The sequence below is a fragment of the Thunnus maccoyii genome, chromosome 13, assembly GCF_910596095.1.
Source record: "Thunnus maccoyii chromosome 13, fThuMac1.1, whole genome shotgun sequence".
Classification (NCBI taxonomy): domain Eukaryota; kingdom Metazoa; phylum Chordata; class Actinopteri; order Scombriformes; family Scombridae; genus Thunnus; species Thunnus maccoyii.
In genome coordinates this window covers 13,378,119-13,402,753 of record NC_056545.1, presented here as the reverse complement: position 1 = coordinate 13,402,753, position 24,635 = coordinate 13,378,119, and the positions used below count along the sequence as shown (strand labels likewise).

At 39.6% G+C, this 24,635-nt stretch overlaps 2 protein-coding genes across 2 annotated transcripts in view; one reads left to right on the top strand and one right to left on the bottom strand.

The window, feature by feature from the left end:
- Positions 1 to 11,949, top strand: part of sept8a (septin 8a) — a 31,192-nt gene extending 19,243 nt beyond the window's left edge. The window contains exons 6-10 of the mRNA XM_042430336.1: positions 1,082 to 1,178; positions 6,687 to 6,855; positions 6,993 to 7,125; positions 8,312 to 8,481; positions 10,808 to 11,949. Of these exons, the coding sequence (XP_042286270.1) occupies positions 1,082 to 1,178; positions 6,687 to 6,855; positions 6,993 to 7,125; positions 8,312 to 8,481; positions 10,808 to 10,811 (573 nt within the window). The 3' untranslated portion in view covers positions 10,812 to 11,949. The remainder of the gene's footprint in view (positions 1 to 1,081; positions 1,179 to 6,686; positions 6,856 to 6,992; positions 7,126 to 8,311; positions 8,482 to 10,807) is intronic.
- A 1,939-nt stretch (positions 11,950 to 13,888) lies between these two features.
- ccni2 (cyclin I family, member 2) lies at positions 13,889 to 24,400 on the bottom strand. Its single transcript, XM_042430335.1, has 7 exons — positions 24,067 to 24,400; positions 22,838 to 22,994; positions 21,618 to 21,752; positions 21,030 to 21,104; positions 20,750 to 20,890; positions 16,645 to 16,932; positions 13,889 to 15,736 (listed from the first exon to the last, which is right to left on the bottom strand). Exons 2-7 carry the CDS (start codon positions 22,949 to 22,951, stop codon positions 15,401 to 15,403), a joined length of 1,089 nt encoding a protein of 362 aa, XP_042286269.1. The 5' UTR covers positions 22,952 to 22,994; positions 24,067 to 24,400; the 3' UTR covers positions 13,889 to 15,400.
- Positions 24,401 to 24,635: the final 235 nt, after the last annotated feature.

Genomic DNA, 24,635 nt, shown 5'->3' with positions numbered 1-24,635 from the left:
GTATACAAGTGAAAAACACAAAAAATATTTGCTTATACTAGCTAACTCTGGGCATGTGCTTGGACATACAGTGTATGTAAGCATTACTCATAGTATAACAAAAAAATTGTGTGACCCTGGTCTCGGTTTGAGTGCACTGATTCTCCATTCATCCATTCTTTCCATAATAAAAAATGAATTTACGAACTTACTGGCAGCGCATGCTTCCCTCCAACTCTCCTTATACTGTATGTTCATTTGCACATTTTCCATTGTCAAAATAAACCTGATTATTTAGAGATACTGAAAAGAAACTCCATGCAAGCACAAAGACATTTCCTTCAGAATATTAAGCCTTTTTTAGTTCAGATTTTATAATGGGGATGACGTATAATCATGCCGTGCTCAAACACACACCCACACATGTACAAATGCACAAACAGTAATTAAAACTACATTTGGTTCTCCCAGGCACAGTCCTCGTACAGTATCCCCCATCTATTCCTAGGCGGTTACATCAGCGCCCACACTCACCAGCTCGTTCCTCTGCGCTGCAACCAGCCAGCTGGCTTTAACTCGCCACCTAATTTTTGAGGTTGCATGTCGGGCATGTTTTCCCAATGATGCCTCACTGTGGATTCTAACGAGGCGTAGTAGCTCTGAGAGCAATAAGAAAGTGTGTGTGTGTGTGTTTAATCACTTCAACAAAATAGGCCTCTCAGCCTCAACTGAGCCACATGTTGAACTTAAAACAGAGCTCTGGTGCAGCTCGTATGTCAACATGCTCACACTTGGCTCTGGTGTGGTCTGGTTGTGAAAGATAAGAGAGGTGACAGACACAGTGACAAAGGTTTTATTTGAAATTAAACACTTGTTTATCATTTTTTTTGTTGGTTTATTATCTCTGCATATAAACATGTGTGTAGTTAGTGAAATATAACTTGTGAAACAGTTGCTGTGCTGTATAATATAAAGGAAAAAACTCTAAGAAAGTGTAATCCAGAAGCCTGCGGGAGCCAGGAATCAGCCTCCACGGTAATGGCTCCAGTTACACCTGTGACCCCTTGACCTTTCTGACTCTCTGACCTTTGTTCCTGTACAGGCCCATCTGCCTTTTGCTGTGGTTGGGAGCGTGGAAGAGGTCAAAGTGGGCAACAAAACAGTGAGGGCCAGACAGTACCCCTGGGGTGTCGTGCAAGGTGAGAACTATTTACAAGCAAATGAATCGGGGTGTGTGTCTTTGTGTGTGGGGGTGTTTGTGTTTCTCAAAAAAAACACATCAGTGAGTTACAGGAGGGGTTCAGCTAATGTCCAACTAACAACTAACATTTATCGTAAGTTCATTGGACAACTAAAGAAAGGCTTATGTTTTAGATACACAAAGAGAGGCAGTGCCATTAAAATGAACAAGTGTCAGTTAATTATTACTCAATCACATCCTGCCAGTCATTACTAACTGCTAAGGATTTTGCTGATCTCTGTTCAGTTACAGTCATGTCTCCTCTTGCCCTGAATAGCTGTAAATTGTAAATCATTTTGCCCTGTATGAAGGTGATGATGATGGTTAGTTTTTTATATAGACAAGCTGTCAGCTGCCGTTAGGTTGCTAGGTTACAGGTGCAGGTATATAAATAGGTGAATGAGGTGGAGTGACACATGTAGAAATGTGGGAAGGGAGCTTCTCAGTTCATCATAACATAATGTCAGAATTTAAACTTATAGTTATATGAGTTTAGATACACAGTGATTCTGAAGGGATTGTATTGAATTGTGTGTGTGTGTGTGTGTGTGTGTGTGTGTGTGTGTCTGGCAGTGGTCATGTTTGAGGAAGTTCAGTATTTTTTGCCTAATCTCATTCTGGTCTGGTTCACTCCAGTTCAATTTGTGCAATCATGTGGTGGTTCCACAATATTGTGGTCATCCCCAACTAGTTGGTGGGGAATGGAAGTGACAATAAAACCCTCTGACAGCAAGTCTACACCGTTAGACTAACAATAAAATGTAATGCAGGTAAAAAAAAAAAAAAAAGTCATAAAATAACATACATTTGAGGATGTTTTGGACTTGTAGAGAAAAAGCACGTCACAATCGACAGCTGAGCCAGCAAGGCGTCTTTCAGTTTCCATGCTACAAGATGGCAGAGAGTGGCGAGTTTATCCCACAGTTTTTCCAGTTTATTTATACCCTCTCTTTTAATGTGGAGTGACCCCCACAGCTGTGAGCGTGACTTCATGCAGAGTGACACTGCAAAATGAAAGGCGAGCGGGTAGAGATTGTTTTGGGAAATCGCCAGCGTGCGTTTGTGTGTGTGTGCTTGTGACGTGTATGGTGTTACATGTCTTGTCTTTGCGTCCATGTAATGTATGTTTCTCTGCCTTATTGTGTGTCTGCGTGCAATGCTTTGCCCATAGAGATGTCACCTAGTGTGTCGGACATCTCTGTTTCCCACAACTCATCCCTCTGTGCTCGTCAATGAGGGTAAACAGTTTAATTTGATAACGTCACAAAGTGATGTGCTGTGAGGATATTACTGCTCAGTTGGGAATTACGCTGTATACTCTCAGGGAAGCTCTCACTCCCTCACTCCAATCCCTCTCCCTTCCTTCCTTCCTTCTACACTTCCTTACTCCCTCCCTATCCCTTCTCCCTTCCTTCCCTCCTCCCTTCCTCCCTCCATCTCTCTCCTTTCCTTCCTTCAGTTTACTGCTCTTGTGTCCTCACCATCTCCTCCTTTCCTCTCTCCATTAACCGCTGACCACTCCCATTCTCCAACCCTCAGAGGACGCTCTGTGGTTATTTATAAAGCCTGCTGTTTGTCTCCTGGGTGACGGATTCCTTTGGACCCCATCAGTCACCATGAAGCTATAGTCCAGTCCAGTGAAAGACAGAATAGTACCATCTACAAAAAGTTACACGGGGTTTGCTGTAAGCTCTTTTCTTTAGGGTTTGTCTCATCATTTTGTCATTCCTCAGCAGCAACTAACAACTTGTAGATGTCAGAAGGAAACAGGTCTTGCAGACTGTAAAATGCCAAGAATACAAACGTGTTAAGGGGTAAAGCAACGTGAAGATTCATCATATCAAATCAAAGTCAAGTCGATTTAGTAAGAAGGAAATTATTGTCATGTTCCATCAATGAGGCTGGAAACAACAATATCCTGTCGGATGATGCAGCTGTGTTTCCATGAGCATCCAGAAGTCCGGACTTAAGGGATATAATACAAGAGAAACATTTAGCTTTTACTCAAGCGTACGTGCAAACTGATGGCTCACCATTCATGCAACACGCTTTGTCACAGTATCCGAGGACAGAGGCCGAGGAGGACAGAAGTCTCTGTGTTTTACGACACTCGAGCCGACTGAAAGGAGGGTCTGTGTTAATGGAAACAATTTGTAGATGCCAGATGTCATATAGATGGGTTATGGTGACCTCTCAAAGAGCCATGAGAAATTTCCATCGACTTGAAGGAAGACAGAGGAAGGCCTGTCTGCTGACAAAAAGAGTAATTGAGGGGGTTTCTTTGTGTGTGTGTATGTGTGTGTGTTGATCTTTCCTCAGAATCTTGATGCTCTGTTATCTCTGAACTCCAGACATTTGTGACATATAGCAGACCCCTGTTATTTCTTCTCCTCAAGCTACTGTGTGTTTGTTGTTGTATGTGAACATGGATTTTATTTATTCCTTACTTTGCATTTGTCACAATATGGCAAATGTATGCAAAACCACATAACAGTAATTAATGTGCAGAGTGATTAACTGAGAATCAGGATTCTGAAATCATCAATGTGTCCTCACTAGCTTTATGCTAACACTTAATCAAGTTTTTTAGCACCTCTGCTAGTTTCAGACGCACACTGATATTTCCACATATATTTTCTTAGAAGACAGACATAGCAGTACTTGGCAGTTCTTGAAGAAAGGGAGTTTAATGGATTCTTTTGAAATGAACAGATTTGTGCTCTGAAGGTCTGTACGGACAAAAATGGTGTGATGATTCAAATATTAAAAATCTTATCAGCGAAGGAAGTGTGCAAGTTATACCGAGTGAATCTGAGACACAAATTGTTGAACATGCAGGCTTTCCCTAATCTGTGTTTGGCGGTTTAAAATAAGTTTTTAAAGAATAATTCATTTAAAGTTTGCTAATAACTTACACATGTCAAACATTATTTCTCAAAATATTACAAAAAACATCGAGGCACATGATCTGTCTGGGACATGTGGTTAATTTTTATATTCAGTCAAATGGCCGAGGGGCAGTCTGTCTGCAGAATAGTGTTTTCATAGACTTTCATTTAGCACATTTGTCTATTTTCATTCATTTTTGATAATTGTATATTTATTTGAAGCCATGCCTCTGTTTCCCTTTATTTATATGTCTCTGATCTAACACTGTTGTGTCTCAATGAGTGTATCTGCAGAGCCCTGTGCTCGAATATCTTGAAGGCTCAGTGCTGCAGTCAGTCAGTGTGTTGGACCTCATTCAGCTCTCAGCAGGGAGCTGGTACACAGGCTATTAGATGCCAAATGAACATCCAGTTTCAGTAGCCTGGATGCAGCCTCAGAGAACAGCTCATGTCTTTTTTTTTTAACTCGTTTTCTTTTCCCCCACTAATGATGTGGTTAACCAGCAAATTTGAGTAAAAATAAGAGTGAATGATTCATACAGCTGCATCACCACTGTTATTTCACGCTGTTTTGTGTCCAAAAGTGTTAATGTAGACAAAGGCGACTCAGTGGCTGTTTACTTGCTTTTTAAAACTAAGGAAAATCTTACTTTTGGCTGGTATATTTGGGTTGTTTAGACACTTTGACTGTGTTTTTGTATCATTTTTTGATGCTACATTGTGCTTCACTGTCACACTGCAGGCTGCTTGCCAAGCACTTCTGAGTAGAGGCTAAATGCCATGCTAATTGGGCTTTTTCAATGTAATTCTTGGCATCTTTACATCCAGAGAGCTCACAGGGTGGTATTTAAACACAACATGCATCCCATTCCAACCTCCACTGCCACCCCGGGGTTTATGGCATATGCTCCACCCCCTGAAAGGTCATGTGCTCTCACTCTGCTCGTGCCCTCAGTTTCTAAACACATACATCCGAGACAACAGAGAAGCTCTTTATAGCATCTTCCTGAGTTTTACTAACAAGTTGATCACATTAGCTTCCTGAAAGGAGGAAAGTTATTTTTCCTTTGATAACACGTCTGTTTTATTGAGTCACTCTTTTCTAGTTTTGCCAAGATCAGTCATACGATGTGTCAAGTTATACACTGAACCACAGCTGCTCCAAGTTGTGCTCCAGGTTTTGACTGCTTTGCAAAAAAAAAAAACTGGAACTCTTGTGTGTCCTTTTTAAAAATTGGAGGTGATTTAGCATATCAAATAATTAGCAGTTTTCCAAGTTTCCACATAGAATGTGAGGGTATTATCAAGTCTGTAAAATGGAGGGAAAAATAACGTCAAGAAGGAAAAACTTTATTTTCAAAGGGAGGAGTGTTTTTTTTTTTTTCCTGAAAAAAGTTCAGAATATGACAGCTGGTAGAAAAGATTCTACTACCACCATTATTGCAATATTATTATGTCACAACCCAGCTCAAGGCCGGACAAATGCGGTGAGACCACACGAGTTGTAACTAAAAATACATTTATTGTACATAACTAAAAAGATAAATGAAACTAAACCAAACATGGTGGAAGCCAGAGAAGTGCGGGTAAGTGACTGACTGCCATCAGCTTATATTGAAGCCTGTCAGTCCAAGTGAGCTGAACGTCCCTGACGACACAACTCTGCCCACCAGGTTCCCGCAGGTAGAGGACAAGGAGTCTGTCCAGTGGGGGCCACTTGTTTTATCCAGACTACTTTCTCCAAGACCAGAAATTGATTCACAGTCCGTACTCTGGTTGCTTTTCACATTGACCTCAGTTCTGTCCTCTAAGAAGGCAGAAAAAAAACTAAATTTTTATTCACAGAGCAGGCCATATTGTTGCAATGGAGTAAATGAAGTGACCTATGAGTAAAAGCTCCAACAGAATGGAAATGACGCCCAAGGCATAATCCCTCCCTCCCTCCCTCTGCTGTCAGTCTGTCAGGCAGGAAACACTTCCTGCCCTCTCCCCACCATGAATTCATTTAACTGTGAGAATCACTCAGACATGAAACTAAAGGGAAGTTGTTTGAGTCACTCTACTATTTTTACTCAAAAATGTTTTACATGAAAAGCGCAGAATATTAATCCTCAACTTCTGTCTGTTGGAAAAGTATGATAGATTTGGTTTAATTTAATTGCAGAGAATGCCAAATGTGATTTATCCAGTGTGCATACTGCTTCACATTCCTTTAGAGATGTGCTATGATTCCCTGCTTTTGAGAGAGAGAGAGAGATGGAGAGGGAGGGAGGGTTAACAGGGTGACAGATGGGGTGTTAAAGTAAGTTAGAGACAGTGAAAAAGACAGCAGGAGCGCAGAATGAAAGTGAGAAGCAAAGACTCAGACCTTAAAATAAGACACGACTGCACATTTGTAGCTTTCCTACGTGCTGATTCATTAACCAGTTTTTCCATTTTTAGCTCTGATGTGCTTATTCATTAACCAGTGTTTCAACACCAAAGCAGAATGATGACTTTGAGTTAAAAACGGTGGCTCGTTTTAGAAATAACTTGACAAGCAACCGCCGTCCTAATTCTGGCGTATGTTTTCCCTTCAGTCGAGAACGAGAGCCACTGCGACTTCGTAAAACTCCGAGAGATGCTGATCAGAGTCAACATGGAGGATCTGAGGGAGCAGACCCACGCCCGCCACTACGAGCTGTACCGACGCTGTAAGCTGGAGGAGATGGGCTTCAAAGATACAGATCCCGACAGCCAGCCATTCAGGTAAAGTGGACCTCTAGTTAACACACATGCAGTTATATACAGTACCTGTATACTGTATATATTACTGCATATAATACCTAATCTATTTCTGTCTATTCTCACACTCTCCTCTGTCCTTTTTTTTCTCTTCTCTCCAGTCTTCAAGAGACATATGAGGCCAAAAGAAAAGAGTTCTTGGGGGACCTGCAGCGTAAAGAGGAAGAAATGCGGCAAATGTTTGTCAACAAAGTAAAAGAGACGGAAGCAGAGCTGAAAGAAAAAGAGAGAGAGGTCAGTGTCTGCAAGTGGAGCGAAGGTTAAAGATACAGTCACAGATATGTCCACATACAGTATGATGACACTGGACAAAAAAAAAAAAACAAGCTCGTGCTGTCCCGAGCCTGCAGGTCACGATGTATTGATATACACACGTGGAATGCAGTAACGTTGTTTTTATCATTACCGTTCAGTATAAACACAAAAGACGTTGCATCTGTGCAGTATCAGTACAAGTAAATGATAATACAAGACAAAATGATGGAGGCGGAGGCTTAGAAATGTGTTTAAATAAACATCTTTTCTTTTTAAAGTTGAGTTTTTACCAGTGAGAGTTAGCTTAACTGTTGCTATGGATGCCTTAAGTTTAATATACTTTGTGTAATGACTTGTAGCCATGTGACTACAGAAGTGGCCGTGTTAAAACATACTGTATATATAGAACAAGTCATTCTAACGGGTCTGAAAGTCCCCCTCTGCTAAAAAAATGTGTTCTGCTTATTGTTACTTCACTCTGATGTTTAACATTCACTGTGCAGAGTATAGAGGACTGCTCTCGTGTGCTCTGAGTTTAAGATGTGTACAAGGATAATTTTGTGACATCACGACTAGTTTGAAAGCTAATCATGGTCCAATATGCAACTCACACAACGTCAAACCTCACTGAGAACTGACTTTTTAGGGAAACAGGAGACTTCTTAGATCTCGTGTCCAGCAGTAAGCATATTCATAGATTCTTGATTTTTCAACGTGGGAGAAGGAGTCGATATATATTTAAGACATTTTAATGTGTGGAAAAAACAGACACTCAATTATTATTGAAGGCTGAGTATTTTCATATGTCTGAAAATGTGTCTGTAGGGAGTCTTTAAAAGTTAAATATTTACTCTCTTTTTTTATCTCGACCATGCCTGAAGGAAATACCTCTTAAACTTATAAATACTTCACTATATTCACCCGCTAGACGCTAACTTTGTCTGCCGTTTGGAGCCGGGCAGGTAAGTGAACAGTGGGATTATCAAAACAGAGCTGCAGCCCTGAAAACCAAACAAAAAAAATCCAAAACAGACTCTGTAGAGCTGAAGAAAACTGCAGAGTTGGGTGATAATTCTCCACACTGAACATGGTGATTATTGTTAATATAAAAATATCAATTAGTGCAGCTATAAATGTTTTTTTTTTCTCTCTATCACCCTCTCAGCTGCATGACAAGTTCGAGCAGCTGAAGCGGATGCACCAGGAGGAGAAGAGGAAAGTGGAGGAGAAGCGGAGAGATCTAGAGGAGGAGATGAACGCCTTCAACAGGAAGAAGGTGGCAGCCGAGACGCTCTCCTTATCTCAGCCCCTCAAGAAAGACAAGGACAAGAAAAAGTAAGCCAGTCCTCTCTTTCCAACACTTAACTCCTACGCCCTATTCTTCTTTCCACAGCAGGAAGCTGCTTTTTCCAACCCGACCTCTCTTTAACTAAGACTGAATTCACAACAAATCAGACGTTGTTGCGAAAAACACCAGTCCTCCCATTTATTTTGATGGGTGTAGTGCGTTTAAGGCTGCAGCGAGAAAGTTGAACCCATATCAACTTTTGGAGAAACGCAACTTGATGTTGCTGTGGCCAATCACAGCCAGCGATCAGACTGACAGATATTTCTCTTTGTTTGATAACATTAAAAGTAAAGTTAGACTTTGCTGACTGCTTCAAGAGAGAGACAGATATACATAAATACATAAATACATAGATATACTACTTATGATTAATATATATCAATCCTAATGTTATGTTAATGGTATTTTGTTTCATTGACTCTTGATGCTTTGGCAATATTATTGTTATGACGTTCATACTAGTGAAGCAAATTTGAGTTTGAGAGAAAGAGAAGCAGAAGAGACGCTAGAGAGTGAATTAAAAGAGCGAGTAGTGGAAGTAAGAATGTAAATGAGAAGAATAAAACATTATTTTCTGATTGTTTCATGGCTGCTACAAATAAACATAGCCACACCTCCGCACGACCCTGCGGATGTTCGCCGCAACGCCTGATTTGGTCTGAACGCAGCCTGATCCTGTTGTCTTACATACTGTGCATTAAATCCTAAAATTATTTCCTTTTGGATATTTGCTTTTTTCCACTTCTCTCACCTTTTGTATATTTGTTCTCTAACCCTGTTGCAAGTCTTCGAGCGGGAAGTTTGCATTTCGCTAAGACCTGTGGCAAAATGTCACATTTATGAGCCTATAATTAAATGTACTGTGCTGTTGTCAACCCATCTCCAATACACAAGCGTTTCAGCTATTATAAAGACCTGGCATGTGTTAAGGAAACTTCCTCCCCTCTTTGTCCTGCCCGAGCTTAACATTTCCTGTCCTTTCACTCTTTCCTTTTGCCTCGCTCTAATTATTCAGGATACTCAGGGAGGAGGCAGTGAACTCACTCACTGAAGCAACCAAAAGCTCTGCTTTTTAAATAGGTGATGCAGCGTACAGCTCACACAGGGCAAAATGATTTTCAATAGGAGAATGCTGATTATGCCACACAGGTATAACTAGAATACAGGCTTTTCATGTGGTAGCTCATTAACTACAGATCATGCAAATTTCAATTTACCGCAGACCATTTTCCAAGGCAGGTTTCTTTATTTTTTACCTTCCAGACAGTCATTGGTTTCTGCTTATTTCAGTACAGTGTGACAATTAACTTGTAGACAAATAGCAGGTCCATCATTCAGTAAGCATGTCTACTTTGTTGTCAAACTTCTGTTTTTATTTCACAGTGAAGTAGTCGACAGCAGGGATTGTCTAAAGAATTCCCTCCTTTAAGGTGCTTCAGAGGCAAAAAATCAGCCGCTTAGCAACAAACTGGTTAATGAACGGAACAACCGGATTCACCTTTTACCACATCTGTGTTTGTTGTTTGTAACAACAGCATACACTGTTTGGCTGAATCTATGTAAACACACCTACCCACATATTTTTGCATACCTTTGGTTTGGGCGAGGCCGTTTAGTTCCCACCAAGGAAAATGTGAATACTACAGCTTGGGATGATATTTTGAACAATGAAGTGCTTCCAACTTTGTGGCAACAATGTAGAGAAAAGCCTTTCTTGTTTCAACATGACAGTTTATCTGTGTACAAAACTACATCCATAAAGAAATAGATTTCCCCTGTTCGCTGTGCAGACTTTTCAAGACTTTTCAGAAAAGCTGTATTTAGAACAACTGAAGTTAATAGCTGCCTGGGAGGTTAGAAATGATCTGAAACTCGCTTTGGAACGAGTCTGCAGTGACGTGAACTGTGCATGACTCGTCCTTAACGTTCACTCTCTGAAGCTTGAAATGTGAGGACATCTGGCTCCATCTTGTGGCTGCTCACACACTCTGCCTGTCGGCTGCCGCTGTAGGAATCTGATCTTCCATTTTGTGATTTAGTGAAGGAGATTACACACAAGTCTGACCTTTAGTCACACTTGAGGAAACACGTTGTAAAACACATCACATTCCAGACAATACGTTGTAAATGTCAATGACTGATCACCCACATCATGTTGAAAGTAGTTGTAATGACTCACTCTATTGTTTTCTACTCACTAACACCTTTTTTATTAGTCGACTATAGAATTAAGATGTTTGCAATTTATCATTTCCGCAAATAGCTGTTTATTCATTCAATTTCTTTTGTATATTGTTTGTCATTGTTTTTCAGTTAATTTATGGGCGCTGTACACCCCTCCCACACACGACCATGGATTTGTCCTCCATCACCATAGCAACGACAACACCTGTTTATTTTTGTTTCGTTTGTTTGTTTGTTTGTTTTTGTTTTGTTCTGACATTCCATCTTGGCATTGTGCACATGGACCAAAGACACTGAGGATGATGATGATGATGAAGCCACAGGGGGAGAAAAGAGTGAAAGATGGTGAGAGATAATGAGGAAAAATGTTCACTTTGCCAACAGTGGCCATCTCATTTATTCAGGATCTTTCATTCTATGTTTTTTTTTTCTTTGGACACTTTTTATATATATATATGCATTATATTTTTTCTGTGTTGTGATTTAAAGATTTTCTGTTGGTTTTTTTTTTTGTGTTTTGTCATCCACTATTCACACAGAAATGACAGGTTCAAACCCAATGATGAACATTCACCTTTGGTACTACAGTGTATCGCACCGTGGGGCAACACAAAAACTGTTTGAAACTGTTCAAAAAATTTTTAAAAAATGGGGGTGCGCTTGATTTCAGATATCAGTGAAATGAAACCGCTCCTAAAGTTTTTCAAATACTTGAGCAGTTTGAAGTGTTTACTGTTGTCCAGGTGTGTCTGTTAACCTTTTTATAACCAAGAGAAGCCCAAATAATACTTTTAAATAACAATAAAACTGAGTACCTGTATACTGTATATATTACTGCATATACATAGGTACTGACAACCTAAAACCTAGTCTTAAGTCTTAGTAAAAACTTATGCAATATTCTGGTGCTGTTTCATATTAACGCAGTAAATGTATGTGAATATTTTTAGAGCTTACCCAGCCTAATATGCAAAATGTACTAGTTTTTTGATTATGATATTATTGTAAGAAGCACATATGACTGTGTACATTGTCCATAAGTGATGTATTGGTAACTTTATTGTAAACCATGAGAGATCGCCTTGTTGTGAGTGTTGTGACAGTGGACACACACGATCATGAAGCCAGTATACACACACACACAAACAGAGGATTCAGGAAAACATAAAAGCCTCAGCTCGCTGTAGAAGAGTTTACACTCAGAGATGGAAAAGAGAGCAGCTGTATTTACTGTCTGTCGTTGGAAATAAATGCAAACCCAGCCCCCAAACCCTCCTGACTTTGATGTGTGTCTCTCTGCTATGATTTGTTTGACGATATTCAACCGAGGGAAGGGAGATGAAAGTGAAACACAGGCAGGTGAAGACACTTATTCACTCACACTCACACACACACAAAGGCAACACGCAGAGGCTGTCGGCCTCAACCTTAACCCAAACAGCTGTCAGCTTGAGAAGCAGCGTTTCCTCTTTAGTGATCCCGAAGTGAAGAGCTGAGTGATGTTTGCTCAATCTGCACATAATCCTCCCTGCTTTCGCCACCGTGGTGCTAACCTCAGCTGGTTGTGTACGAGACTGCGTGTTTGCCAAAGGTGAACAGGAAGAAGATTGTGTGAAATTTGACTTTCTACACACAGTGTGTCTGAGAGGAAGTGTGTGTGTGTGTGTATAGTGTAAGATTGTGAACTATAAACTGCAGCTTGTGGCATAGCTGCATCTCAACACTCAAAACCACTTCCTCACTGAAGATTTTCCAACAAAAGACTAGCTAATTTTATAATTCTTGCTCATTTATGGTCAATATTATTTGCTAAGATCAAGACATTAGATTAAGCAGTGTAATTTCATATGAGGCATGTAAAACGGACATGTGCAGTATAAATGAGTAACACATGTTATATATTTTTGTGTATAAGACCCTCAAGTTTAGATACTTCACTTTTTAAGAGATACTGATTTCTCTTTATGCTTCAGTACGGTTATGTAACCGCTCGGTGACGTGTGAGTCACTGAAAACATAAAGAGGAAGTGACGGTACAGTATTGAGATCTTCTGTTAGTGAAGGTTCTCTGTTTACTGTGAAGGCTCAGCCAACACTATTATTATTCTGTCCACCGCTCGCAGGGCTCTCTGGATCTCACCCAGCAGCACAATCTGTTCACAGCACTGTTCTCTCTGTCCTTCAGCACACCAACGCACTCTGCTAGCACCGCTGAGTGATAATGGTCATAATGAGTCGGTTCTACGTATAGGAAAACATGATTGAACTCATCTAACAGGCTTGAGGTATAAGGCTGTAGTCAAACAGTGTAAGAGGGTTTATGGTAAATTCAGTTTAAGTGACTAAACTGCACTGTATATAGGCAAGATCAACTTAATACACTGCTGTCAAGATATTAAATACTGGACATTCTCTCTCTGGTAATTATGGAAGCCCATTTCTGTCTGAAAAGAAAAAAAAGTTATGACAAGGAAGCAAAAAATTTCAACTTGGCCTGATAAAATGTTGTGATGGTAAGTCAAAATTTGGACTAAACCAAAGTGAGATGCTATGATTTTATAGGTTTTTAAGTCTTTGTATCTGATAATTTACTTTTTCACAACTTTTGACCTTGGAAATCAAAATTCGGAGGTAAAGTTCAAAATAAATTTTGAGTCTCATCACCGTGAGTCGTCATCATCACTGAGGTTGCCAGACAACCAGTTGAGTTACTGCTCCCAGCCACAAAAAAAAAAAAAAAAACACACAAATGAGCATAAAACATTGCAGTGTGTCATTTTTACAATTTGATTTCTGTACGGATTAAACAAACAAGATAAAACCTTTAATTAGTGAGCTTTAGTGGTGCTCGTAGGCAGATTTTCTTGTGTTAAGACTGTCAGCCAAGCTGCTTCTCTCCGTTTCCAGACAGTCTTTTATGCTCAATCTTACGCAACTCTTGCAAGAAAGTGAGTAAGCTCATCTCTCGAACAATTCCCCTAGCCCAAATCACATCAGTATAAATTTATCTTTATAGGGGAAACACCTCACTCAAAGGCACTCTATCTCTCGATGATAGGAGGGAGAACAAATGTTGTGAACTTCACCTAAGATTAAGATTTCCTCCATCTGGCTGAAGACTAAACCTGACAAACTTCCAGACAAAGAGAGGCTTCTTCATCTTGCTTTTTCCTCTTGAAATGGGAAAAAAAACAAATCATTGCACTTTAAAACTTTTGAAGTCATAGCTTTATTTCTGTGATTGACAAAAACAATAAGATATAGCTGCCTCAGTATCTGAAGTAATATGAAAAACAAACCCTTTACATTGGTCACCGGTGTAGCATCCAGCTCAACTGGATGAATCAAAACCAACCTTACAGCTGAGAGGACAGTAACCAGTTCACATTATAAAGATCGCATTGCTGAGCTTTACATCTGTCGGAAAACAGTAAACAATTTAAACAGCCTAAAGTCAAAAAAAAAAAAAAAAAGACCAAAGTCTGTTCAATGTCTGTAGACTTCAACTGTTGGGCAGTGGAGGTAAAGTCCCTCTGGCCACACTGCATATTCAGCCGACATTAAATTACAGTTTATGGAAACGTTTTGTTACCGTCAGTAACGAGATGAAACTGAATACTTAAGCATCAATATTGTGATAATACTTTGACTATGATTATTGATGCTTTTATACAGTATGCTCTAAGAAAAAAAATGTTAGAAAACATTGACGCTGTTTGACTAATCAGGTAATCTCTTGATGTCAAAATGACTTTTGTCATTCTATTCTAGTGTTGAAATAATCTCCCAAAGGTGCTCTTGCTTGATATGTAACAATAATTGCATAAAGTAAAAATCAACACAGGCTGAAATATTGATGAAATAAAAACATTTGCAGCATTTAGTTATGAAATTAAAGCTTTTTTGTCAAATGTAAATAACTGGTAAATAAAAAAAACAAAAAAACAACTTAAAGTTGCACAAAAATGTTTAGTACAAGTGAGTAAGAGATTCAAATAAAAAAAAAGGATTCTGAAAAAATATTTGCATTAAAAAAAAGCATGTCTTTATCTCAAAGTGCTATGTGGCTCTGGGGGGAACCCTCAGCACCAAGATACCTCACAACAAACACAATCAGGATCCACTTTCAAACATAAAAAAAAAAAGAAGCCATTCCTGACCTCAACCGCACTCAAAAAAAACCCCAACACACACACACACACACACATACACACAACTGCCTAAATCTCATCCTCATCCTTGACCTCCATCTCTTTAAACAAAAACCATATGTGGTAGATATAAAGGGCAGGTAGGTTAAAAAGTAGAAAAAAATATGGCAATATTAATAGATAGAGAACTTAAAATGGACCAAAAGCTCTGCTCACAGAGAGACATTCAATCTCAGTTCAGTCAGTCAAAACGATTCCCCGCAAACTGCCCGGCTGTCAACACAGAAAACAAGTTATGGCATCAGAATAACTTGGTCTGATCCACACACACACCTCCAGATTCACATTTGGGTGTAAATAAGTGCACAGAAAGGCCTAAAACACTTAACTAAGTTTGACCTCAAGTTTTTTTTTTCTTTTTTCTTAAATCAAATCCTAATAATTACAATATGCGAGTGACTTTTGGATGAAACTTACAATTGTGGCCCTAAATTGTGCTAAATAACAGTGTATAGGACTTGGGAGCACTGTGCACTTATAAAAAAGGTGGACGGTGTGAGTAAATGTCCTGCTAGTTGACAGCGGGGTGCAGCGGTGGGCAGGGGGAGACGTTCTTCTGCTGGGAATCGAACAAACCCTCGACGTCACCTTTCCCCGCCTCCGGGGTCGTCTCCTCGTTATACAAGCGCCTAAAACCGTCGTAATACTCATCCGAGTCCCCCAGCTTGTCGCTGCCGCGCTCCCTCCTGGCCTGTCGGAGGCGCAGCGTGGGGCTCCAGACTCTCTCCTCATCCTGGATCTGGGCGCTGTCGAAGATGTAGACGGCGTTGGTCGGCAGGGAGAACTCCAGGCTGTGTAGGTACTCGTCCACCATCTCTTTGCAGTGGATGAACTCGCCACTGTCAACCTGATAGAGAGGGTAACAAAGGAGAAAAGGTCAAAAAATAGATAAAAAAGGGGAGTTTTTCCTTGCCACTGTTGCCAAGTGCTCCTGGGGGAATTTTGGGTCTCTGTAAAATAAAGAGTACGGTCTAGACCTGCTCCATTTGAAAAGTGCACTGAGATAACTTCTGTTGTGATCTGGTGCTACATAAATAAAACAGTTTACCTTTCAGAAGAAATGATCTCAGGGACAACTCTATAGGTTTTGAGTTTGAGAATAGAGGTATAAATGATAGGTAAAAAGGCAAGAATGCTTTTCAACTCTACATGTGACAACAAAAGACTGAATACTGACGTTTTTCAACTGAAAGTACTTTCGTGACAAGTGCTGCATTGTACACTTGTGTCAAAAGTTTTCCAAAACTACCCTTCACTTTACTACTTTCCTCAGTGTGATCATTATTCTGACAATGTTGGACTTGTAAAAGCTGGCAAAAAAGGTGTGTCGAGCATCATTTGTTTTACTGAATGTTCTTTTAATGGAGGTGCCTTTATCCAAAACACCCTCCGTTATACTGTGCAGGGTAAAAAGGTGAAGTTTGTATAAAAAAGGTTGAAGAGAAACAATCAAGGGTTTTGAAAAAAATAGAGGGCATATCAACAGATAAAAACAAGGACTGTCAGCTTACAAGCTTTTCAGGAGTGTAAATCTTGAATCAAACTTAAGAAAACATAATTTCCAGCTTCAAATAATCAATACATAAATCACTCTAGTGATTGGAGACAGTGATATACTATATATATATTCACTAATAAGCTGTTATGGAACTATAATATCAGCAAGTTGTCAATAGGACTCTTCAGACCTCAAGTGGAGAACTATAATCGTAGTGCAGAACAAGGCTGCCCAACAGGCCCTAGCGATTCTCTTACTTGTGCTTTCTTCAGCAGGTCGGTAAAGACGGAGAACCAGTCGGGCGTGAGTGCCTCCAGCTCCAAAGTGATGATGGCCAAGGCCAACGTGGAGCCCTTGAACTGCCAAAGCTGGTGGCAGGCCATACAGTGCTGCACCTGCCTGGTCCACAGCGCCGCCTGGAAGTCCGGAGGCCTCTTCTGATGGCCTGACCTGGCGGGAAGCGAAGTGGGGTCCGTTGCCAAGTCCCAGCCGACACCGATGGACGGAATGAGGTGGGGGTGGCCGGAGACGAGCAGGGCGTGGAACTAGGATGGAGATGAGGAGAAATTGAAGAGGAACGAGACCAAATTGTTAGCGTTATGATGTCATTGTCGTCTCATTGTCCATCCGTCGCTCATCCCTCACCTCTACTACTTCATAATTCACACCAACATCAAATACAACTGTGCATCTTACGTACAGCCATACAAAACAAAAAACAAAACAAAAAAAAATCATTCATCCCTTTGACCCAACCTTCACCCTCATTCATCCAGGACGTCACTCAGCAGTCTGTGATTCTCTGCTCCAGTATCCGTAGCTGCATGATAAATCTCTGCAGGAGGACACTGAGCGACAGAGAATCTCAGTATCAGGTTTTCCTGATAACGACTCCCCCCTCTTTGCCTGAGGAATCATAGTGAACTCGTTTGTATTGTATCATATGTGCAGTGCTTTTCTGTGTTCCCATTTGTAGGCAGGAACCATCAAACCCGACCTGAGTGGGGGCTCATTGTTAAAGAGACACATGGTAATTTCTTCATAAAAAAGCATCTGCAAACAGACTGTTAGTTAGCTTTATTGAAACCAACACATGCTCGCTTTGTGTTTTGGTTTAAAAAACCGCTAACAAGTGACTGGATAAAAATCACACACTAGATTTCGAAATATCAAGGCATTCTTCGGTGGTTTGTTTGTTACACTTAAATGTCTTTTGTTTCTTTCATTCATGTAGCTCATTTGCTTTAGTTTGTCTCTTACTCTGTAGCAGAATAAGCCATGGTTTGTGAAGAAAAAAGGGGAAATTACTGGGAGGCAGATTCAGCAATGTGGTGTCAAAGTCAAAAATAATCCCTGAAACAGTCGCTCTCGACTTCCTAAACCCTTCTTCAGTCCCTTCCTCCTTCTAAAATGTTTCATCTTTAATCCATTTTGGAAAAAGCAGGGAAACGTAGCAAAACAACAATAACAAAACTACATTTGACAGTTGTGATACAGTCCCAGAAAGCTTTTGCATCACAGAGCTGATTCTGCCTTTCAAAAAAAGAGTCTTACAGAGGCATCTCTGTAAATCCTTTTATTTATTCATATCAAAGTGTCATGGTGAAGAGTCTGTGACAAATTATTGATAGATTTTATTGATTGCTGTTTTATAGACAAAGAAGAAGAACTATTTAGGAAAGGTAATACAGAGTCATTTCTTCAGGGGGAATGTAATTGTGAGATAATTAACAGTATAGTCAGAAAGTATTTATTTAAATATATTTATTTGAATAGTATAAGAAAAGAGAGAAAATGTCTTTATTTTATTATTGTTTTTATTAATACATTATGTCTCTTTATTTTAAAAGTCTTGGGTTTTGTAATACCTAAAGGTGAATTGCTAGGACAATAATAGATTCACAACAATAACCCCACACACTGTTAACCTGTGACACCGATATCAGTCAGATCCACTAACTGCAATAGTCGTGCAGGTTTTTTTTTGTTTTGCAGAAGGTGCTAAAAATCAGTCTGATGCCATGTTCAGAAAATGCCACCACGTCTGTGCCAAGCTGCTTTTTGGTTTGTGGCTTTAAGAAAAACACGTATCAGTCCTCCACCAATCTCAATATCACACTGAACTAATGCTGTTATGTGTCGAGGGAACGAAGGTCGTCCTTTGATCTGGAAGGAGATTAATGACTCACAGAATGCACAACAAGATTTCACAAATCAACTGGGGGGGGGATTTCCTCCGCAAGTCAATCAAAAAAATCACTGTCAGATGTATTTTACAGAGGACGTGTATGAGGATTTATGGTATTCCTCAAACTGCGAAACATTTGAATAGTGTGAATCGCTCCGATGTGCAAACTTTATTTATGTCAAGAAACTTACAGGCTGTATTCATAAAGCATCTAACTGCTGGCCTACAATCTGTTCTGCCTCCTCATTCACAGTTAGAGCTAGTTTTTAATCCAAATTACCTTTTTGTTGTGCTTTAAAGATTTTTCTGTGGTTTAAGAGGAAAACACAGGAGGGATATCTGCCACTAAGTGTCATTATCAATTAATCTGCCAATTATTTGATTAATCGTCGCTATGAAATGTTAGAAATGGTGAAAAAAAAAAAAAAAAAAAAAAAAAAAAAAGTCATTCACAATTTCTCAGAGCCCACTATGATGTTGTCAATTTACTTGTTATGCCCGACCAACAGTTCAAAATTATTGTCATATAAACAACAGCAGTCATATTTGAGAAGCTGGAATCAGAGTCTATTTGGCATTTTTGCTTGCAACTTTACTCCCATCTCCTCAAACTTTAAAACTTATGGTGGACAATAATTTAATATCATTCACTGATTTTCAGTGGATTTGCATCGTAACTATATTATTTTGTCATATTGTTTTACAGAAATTCTGTTGTCCAAATTATTGATTCCAATCTACTTTCATTATTAAAAATGTGATTTTGCATACATTTTATATACCAGATATTTAAAAACAACTTTGTCCTTTCAGCCATGTTGCTCAGTTAAGTGAAGCCCCTCAATAGCAGGCAGTTTAGATACTGATCTCTAATCATTGACTTCTCAGTAAAAGCGTAATGAATACAGCCTTGGGCCACAGCATGATGGGATCTAAATGATGAATGATAAATGATGTGTGTGCGTATGTGTGTTTGTTGACTGTTCAGGCAGTGGTTGCCGCCTCGGGCAATGATTTGTTTACCAATTACACAATTGTGTACAGATCCATGCTGTGAGACAATATTGTGCCATAAACTAACTAACACAGCACAGGATTTTTGAACAGTGATAAGCCTGCTTTGATGTTAGAAACCGTCTTAATCCACAGCATGTTATTGATTCGCTATCGACCCACATCATCTACGTTTTTTCTTAAGTTAACTTCGCACACCTCCCTCTGATGGCCGCGCGGTTTGGGTTTCCACTATAGAGCTGCGAGTATGAGTTAGTCAGAAGTGCCTTGGCCTGATATGCAACACGCCTGTTATTTTGCTGGCAGCTTGCAAACGCAGTCTTACATAGTTAAAAGAATCTCATACTACTCTGTTCAAACCTTGCGCTGAAATGTGTCCTTGTTGCTTTTTGTCCACATACGCGCAAATACGCTGAGTTATAACTTGGGTTTGTCCAACGTGTGGTTTTCAAGTCCGGTTCTGTCACTTTTACACTGAAGCTGCAGATAGCCAACAATGTAAATATTTAAATAGAGTGGAAAAAGAAAAACTCAGCATTTAGACCTTGATGTGACACTGACACTCTTGTGGAAAGCAGTGATTTTTAGGGTTAGCAGTTATTTAAAGCAAGGTGATTTATTCTGTCTATTAGATTTGACCTTTAAAAATCAATGTATAAAAACACTGAGTAAAGAAATTAAAAATGTCTTCAGGTTTAGCAGACGGTTTTATCACAGTCGAGTCAAATCATATTATTGGTGGATAAAATTAACTGGCTGACAGTTTGAAAACTAAATGTAAATATTCGAATCAGACTCTTGGGAGGCATGATTTTATTTTCCGATATTTGCTGCAGTGATTAAACGTGTAGACACACTCCAACCAGGACTGAATGCAGTTTATAATAATAATAATTGCACAATGAGTCAAATCAAATAAATGCACAATCTCTCTTTGGACCAATTCTTTACTGTTGGGGGGGGGGGGTTTGTAAGCGAGCATGACGGTTTAACGATGGTGTGCTTTTTGTACTGCTGTGTTTTTTAAGGCACGACCGGCACCTGAACTCGCGAAGCATCTCACAGTCCGGCCAGCTAACTGTGAGATGCTCTGACTAGCTCAGGTCCCGCCCTAAAAAACACTCATGTCTGTCTGTCTGTCTGCTGAATTTTAAACTTACTATGTGAATGAAGTCGACCGGTGTTGCCGTGTACAAGTCCCAGTGCAGCTTGTCTAGAATGATCCTCTCCATGCGAAGAATCTCCGCTGTTGAAAAGTTGCATCCGCTCTGCACAACCAGGTCTCTAACAGAGCCTATTACCTGTTTAAACAGACACCAACAAAAAGGGAAGCAAATAAAAACTTATTGTTTTGAAATAGCACGGAAGTGGGCGTTTTTCTTAAAAAGCATATTATTTTGTTTGTCTGACATGACTTTTTGTCCTCAGGGGAGATCTTACCTCATCTTCCTCGTTGATTTTGGCAGCCAGGACCAATGAGGTAAAAGCAATGCATTTCAGGTATTTTGGTTGGGCCTAAAAAAGTAGGAAAAACCAGAAGAAAAACATTAGGGATGCTAAGTTAAGTAATGTAAGCTGTGTTGACTGTGAAAGGTCAGACCACACATTATCATGATGTAAAAGGGTTTGATTTTTACAGTACAGTGGCTGTTCTGGGTCAAAATTTAAATACACTTTTATACTGTCAAACTTGCAAGTAAATGAACTAAAGTAAAGATATGATTATTCACGTTTCACTGTGCAGCCCTATTCAGTACAGTCTGACGTCAGATACAGATTTAATGTATTGCTTTCATTGACTGCAGACTTGGACCATTAGCTTAGAGGTTTAATGGACCAATGGAGGAAAACAGAACAAGACGTCCCTTCTTCCTGGGTGAAAATGGTAATTGTGCTTTCGTTGCTGTACTGTGCAGTCATTTGTACAGGTTTTATAGTAATGGGAAAAATCTTCATTACTTATATTTATTCTAGATACTGGACAAAATGGATGTTGCAAAGCATTTATGTTATGTTGTAGCCGTCTACCTTGACAGTGGACAGCAGTCTGTTGAGGACACAGACTCCCAGTGCAAAGGTCTCTGGACAGAAGTGGAACAGTCTGCTCATCTCACCGAGCCAAAGGATCATTTCTTGGTGTTGGGATGAAGAGATGTCAGCGCCCTGAGTGGTCAGAGGAGACAACACTGATTAATGAATGATACCTGCATGAAGAACTAGAAGTCAGATGTTTTAAAATGTAAATAGTCAAACAGGCCTTTTCCACTGAGGGAACATAACAGCCTGCAACCTGGAGCTTCCTTTACCCTGAACTTTAAAGAACTGGTGCTCATTCCTGCCTTATGCTCACTATATTTTACAAACCAGAACATTTTGGATATGAGTCACTGCAAAGGAGACACTACTTTGGATGTAAAGGAGACACCGAGACAAATGCTGTTTCATACATAAGCAAGTGTAGTTGTGGGACAGACAAGTTGGCTATCAGTTGGTTTCCTTTCACATTTACACGAGAGCTGAAAAGATGTTGAATAATCAATTAGTAAAAAAAAAAAAAAAAAAAGACAAAAATAATCTACAACTACTTTGATAATTATGTCAATCAATGTGCAGATCTGCTGCTTTTCCTTGTCTCACACTAAAGTATAAGGCTGTTTGAAGACATCACCAGGGACTTAAGATGTTCATTTTCACTATTTTCTCATGTTTTATAGACAAAACAATTAATCAGTTAATCAAGAAAATAACAGAATAATCTAATCAAAACAACAGTTAGTTGCAGCCCTAATTTACACAAAATCTCTTAAACATTAGTATCATTAAATTAATGGAAGTGCCTCACCTGCAGCGGGAGGCCGAACTCCAATTATAATATCTAAGATACATCTAAATTACTGTTAATCCTGTTTACTCACTGATTCATTCTCAAAATGAATTTGTCCCACATAAATCCTGTTATTTCCTGTCACATAAGAATTATTGCCGTCTCATTTTATTGAGGATCATTATTGATTTTTTGTTGACCTCACTCCCTCTCTGCTATCACAAAAAAAACCTCTTCAGCACAATCTTCTGTTTTAACTGTTCAGCAAATTTTCTGGTTAGTACCGACCCTGTCGTTTAGTTATTATTCCAACATCTGAAAATGACCATGTTATATTATGATCCTGTTATTGGTACCTTTAAACAAGCTGTAAATGCAAAATCATTATCTGTTTTTATGCACGTGTGTCCACCACTTTTCTCACCTGGATGCATCCGTTCTTGAAGACAGGTGCCTTCCACAGGCGAGCCTCCCTGACCAGAGCGGCCTCCAATAGGCCGACCAGCCGCCGGCCTTCTGCAGCTCCTGGGTTCTTCATCGCCACCACAGTACAGGCCAGGCTGCACCCAAGGCACAAACACCTGGTGGAGAGGAAGAGGAAGAGAGGAGGAAAGAGACAAGAGATTACAATGGGAACACATTGGTTTACACTTAAAATGCCTTTATCACACTTCCCCTTCATATAAGGGTCTCTTAATGCATTCTCTCAGATGTCAAACAATACTGATAGTTCATTCTGTTGTTATACCCTTATTTAATGCACGTTTCACTTGGTCTACAACTAACGACTATTTTCATTATTGATTAATCAATTAGTTGTGTGGTCAATAAAATAATAGATCACTGTTTCCCAAAGCCCAAGATGAAGTCCTCAAATGTCTTGTTTTGTCCACAACCCAAAGTAATTCAGTTTACTGTCACAGAAGACTAAAGAAACCAGAAAATATTCACATTTTCAAAGCTGCAATCCGAGAATTTGGACATTTCTTTAAAAAAAATGGTTCAAAACAAGTACTCAATTGTTAAAATAGTTGGCGATTAATTTAATTGTTGGCAACTAATCGATTAATCTACATTTCACCTTCATTTTCATATTACAGGTTTGATGAAGATGCGAGATGAGGGCTTTGGCTCCCTTTTACAGAGGTAAACGAAACTAAAACAAAAGGGATTTATTGGCAGAAAAGTTTAGAACTGCGAAAACATATTTTATCTGTTGACCCAAAACAGCTTTTAAAAACAGGTATAAACAAGTCCCACTGTCCACAATTCGTCGATTTAGGGCGCCAGTTAATGTAATCTGGTAAACAGTCACCACAGCAGCTGCTCTGTGCTGAAGGAGCCAAAAATGCAGCAGGAAATACTGAAGGCAGCGCTCAGTTTGCTAAACAATAACGCCATTTTTCAGACTTTGCAGGCGGGGCACCCCAATATTGACAAACTATAGACTTAAATTTAAAATGCACAGTTTAAAGTATTAGTATATGACTTGTTTATATCTGTTGTGGGTGAAATACAACACAGAAGGAATCCAGGCGGGATACCGCGCTGCAGCTGCTGCAGCCTCTTGCACAGTTGCTGCAGCAGACAAACAAAAAACAAAAAAAACATTTTTCTTCCTCTTTTGTTTTCTTTGCTATAAAACAGTCTTACCTCTTGGATTTCAAAAGCAGAGTATCTCTTCGACGGCAGGTGCATTTATACGGTTTTTTAATTAGTCCATATCCACCGAAAGCAACAAACAAACACCAGTGAGATGCTGTTAGTGGAAACGATCTCGGACAAAAAAACCCTGTTTCGCAAAGAATATCCAGAAAGCAGCCACATTATATAAAAAAGAGCGAGTAAAACAAAGAATAAAGTAGCGCGAAGTGGCTCAAATAACTGGGGCAGAGGCAGAAATAAGCGCAAAAAAAGAGAGAAAAAGGCAGGAAGCAAAAAATCAGAGAGGATTGAGGGCAGCTGTGTTTTGAACGCTCCGGACTCCGCCCCGCTGTGACGTCACTCCGTCTATAAAGCAGAAATGTGTTAGTGGGTCAGACATACGGGACCCTTCACACAAAATGGTCGAGCTCACACTGAAAATGGAAGATTTTTGTATTGTGTGACATCAACAATATGTTTGTTCAGGTGCAGGAGTATAAAAGTCCGCCTTTGGGTTTACTCTCTTTATCTGATGTGAATCTATTTGGGAGAAAGATATCTGCTGTTTATTTTCCTCT

Coding starts and splice junctions, on each gene's coding strand:
- ccni2 (XM_042430335.1), bottom strand. CDS start 22,951: ATGAAGAACCCAGGAGCTGCAGAAGGCCGGCGGCTGGTCGGCCTATTG. Junction 21,753..22,837: donor TCAAGAACGGATGCATCCAG/GTGAGAAAAGTG, acceptor CTGACCACTCAG/GGCGCTGACATCTCTTCATC. Junction 16,933..20,749: donor CGGTCGACTTCATTCACATA/GTAAGTTTAAAA, acceptor TCTCCATCCTAG/TTCCACGCCCTGCTCGTCTC.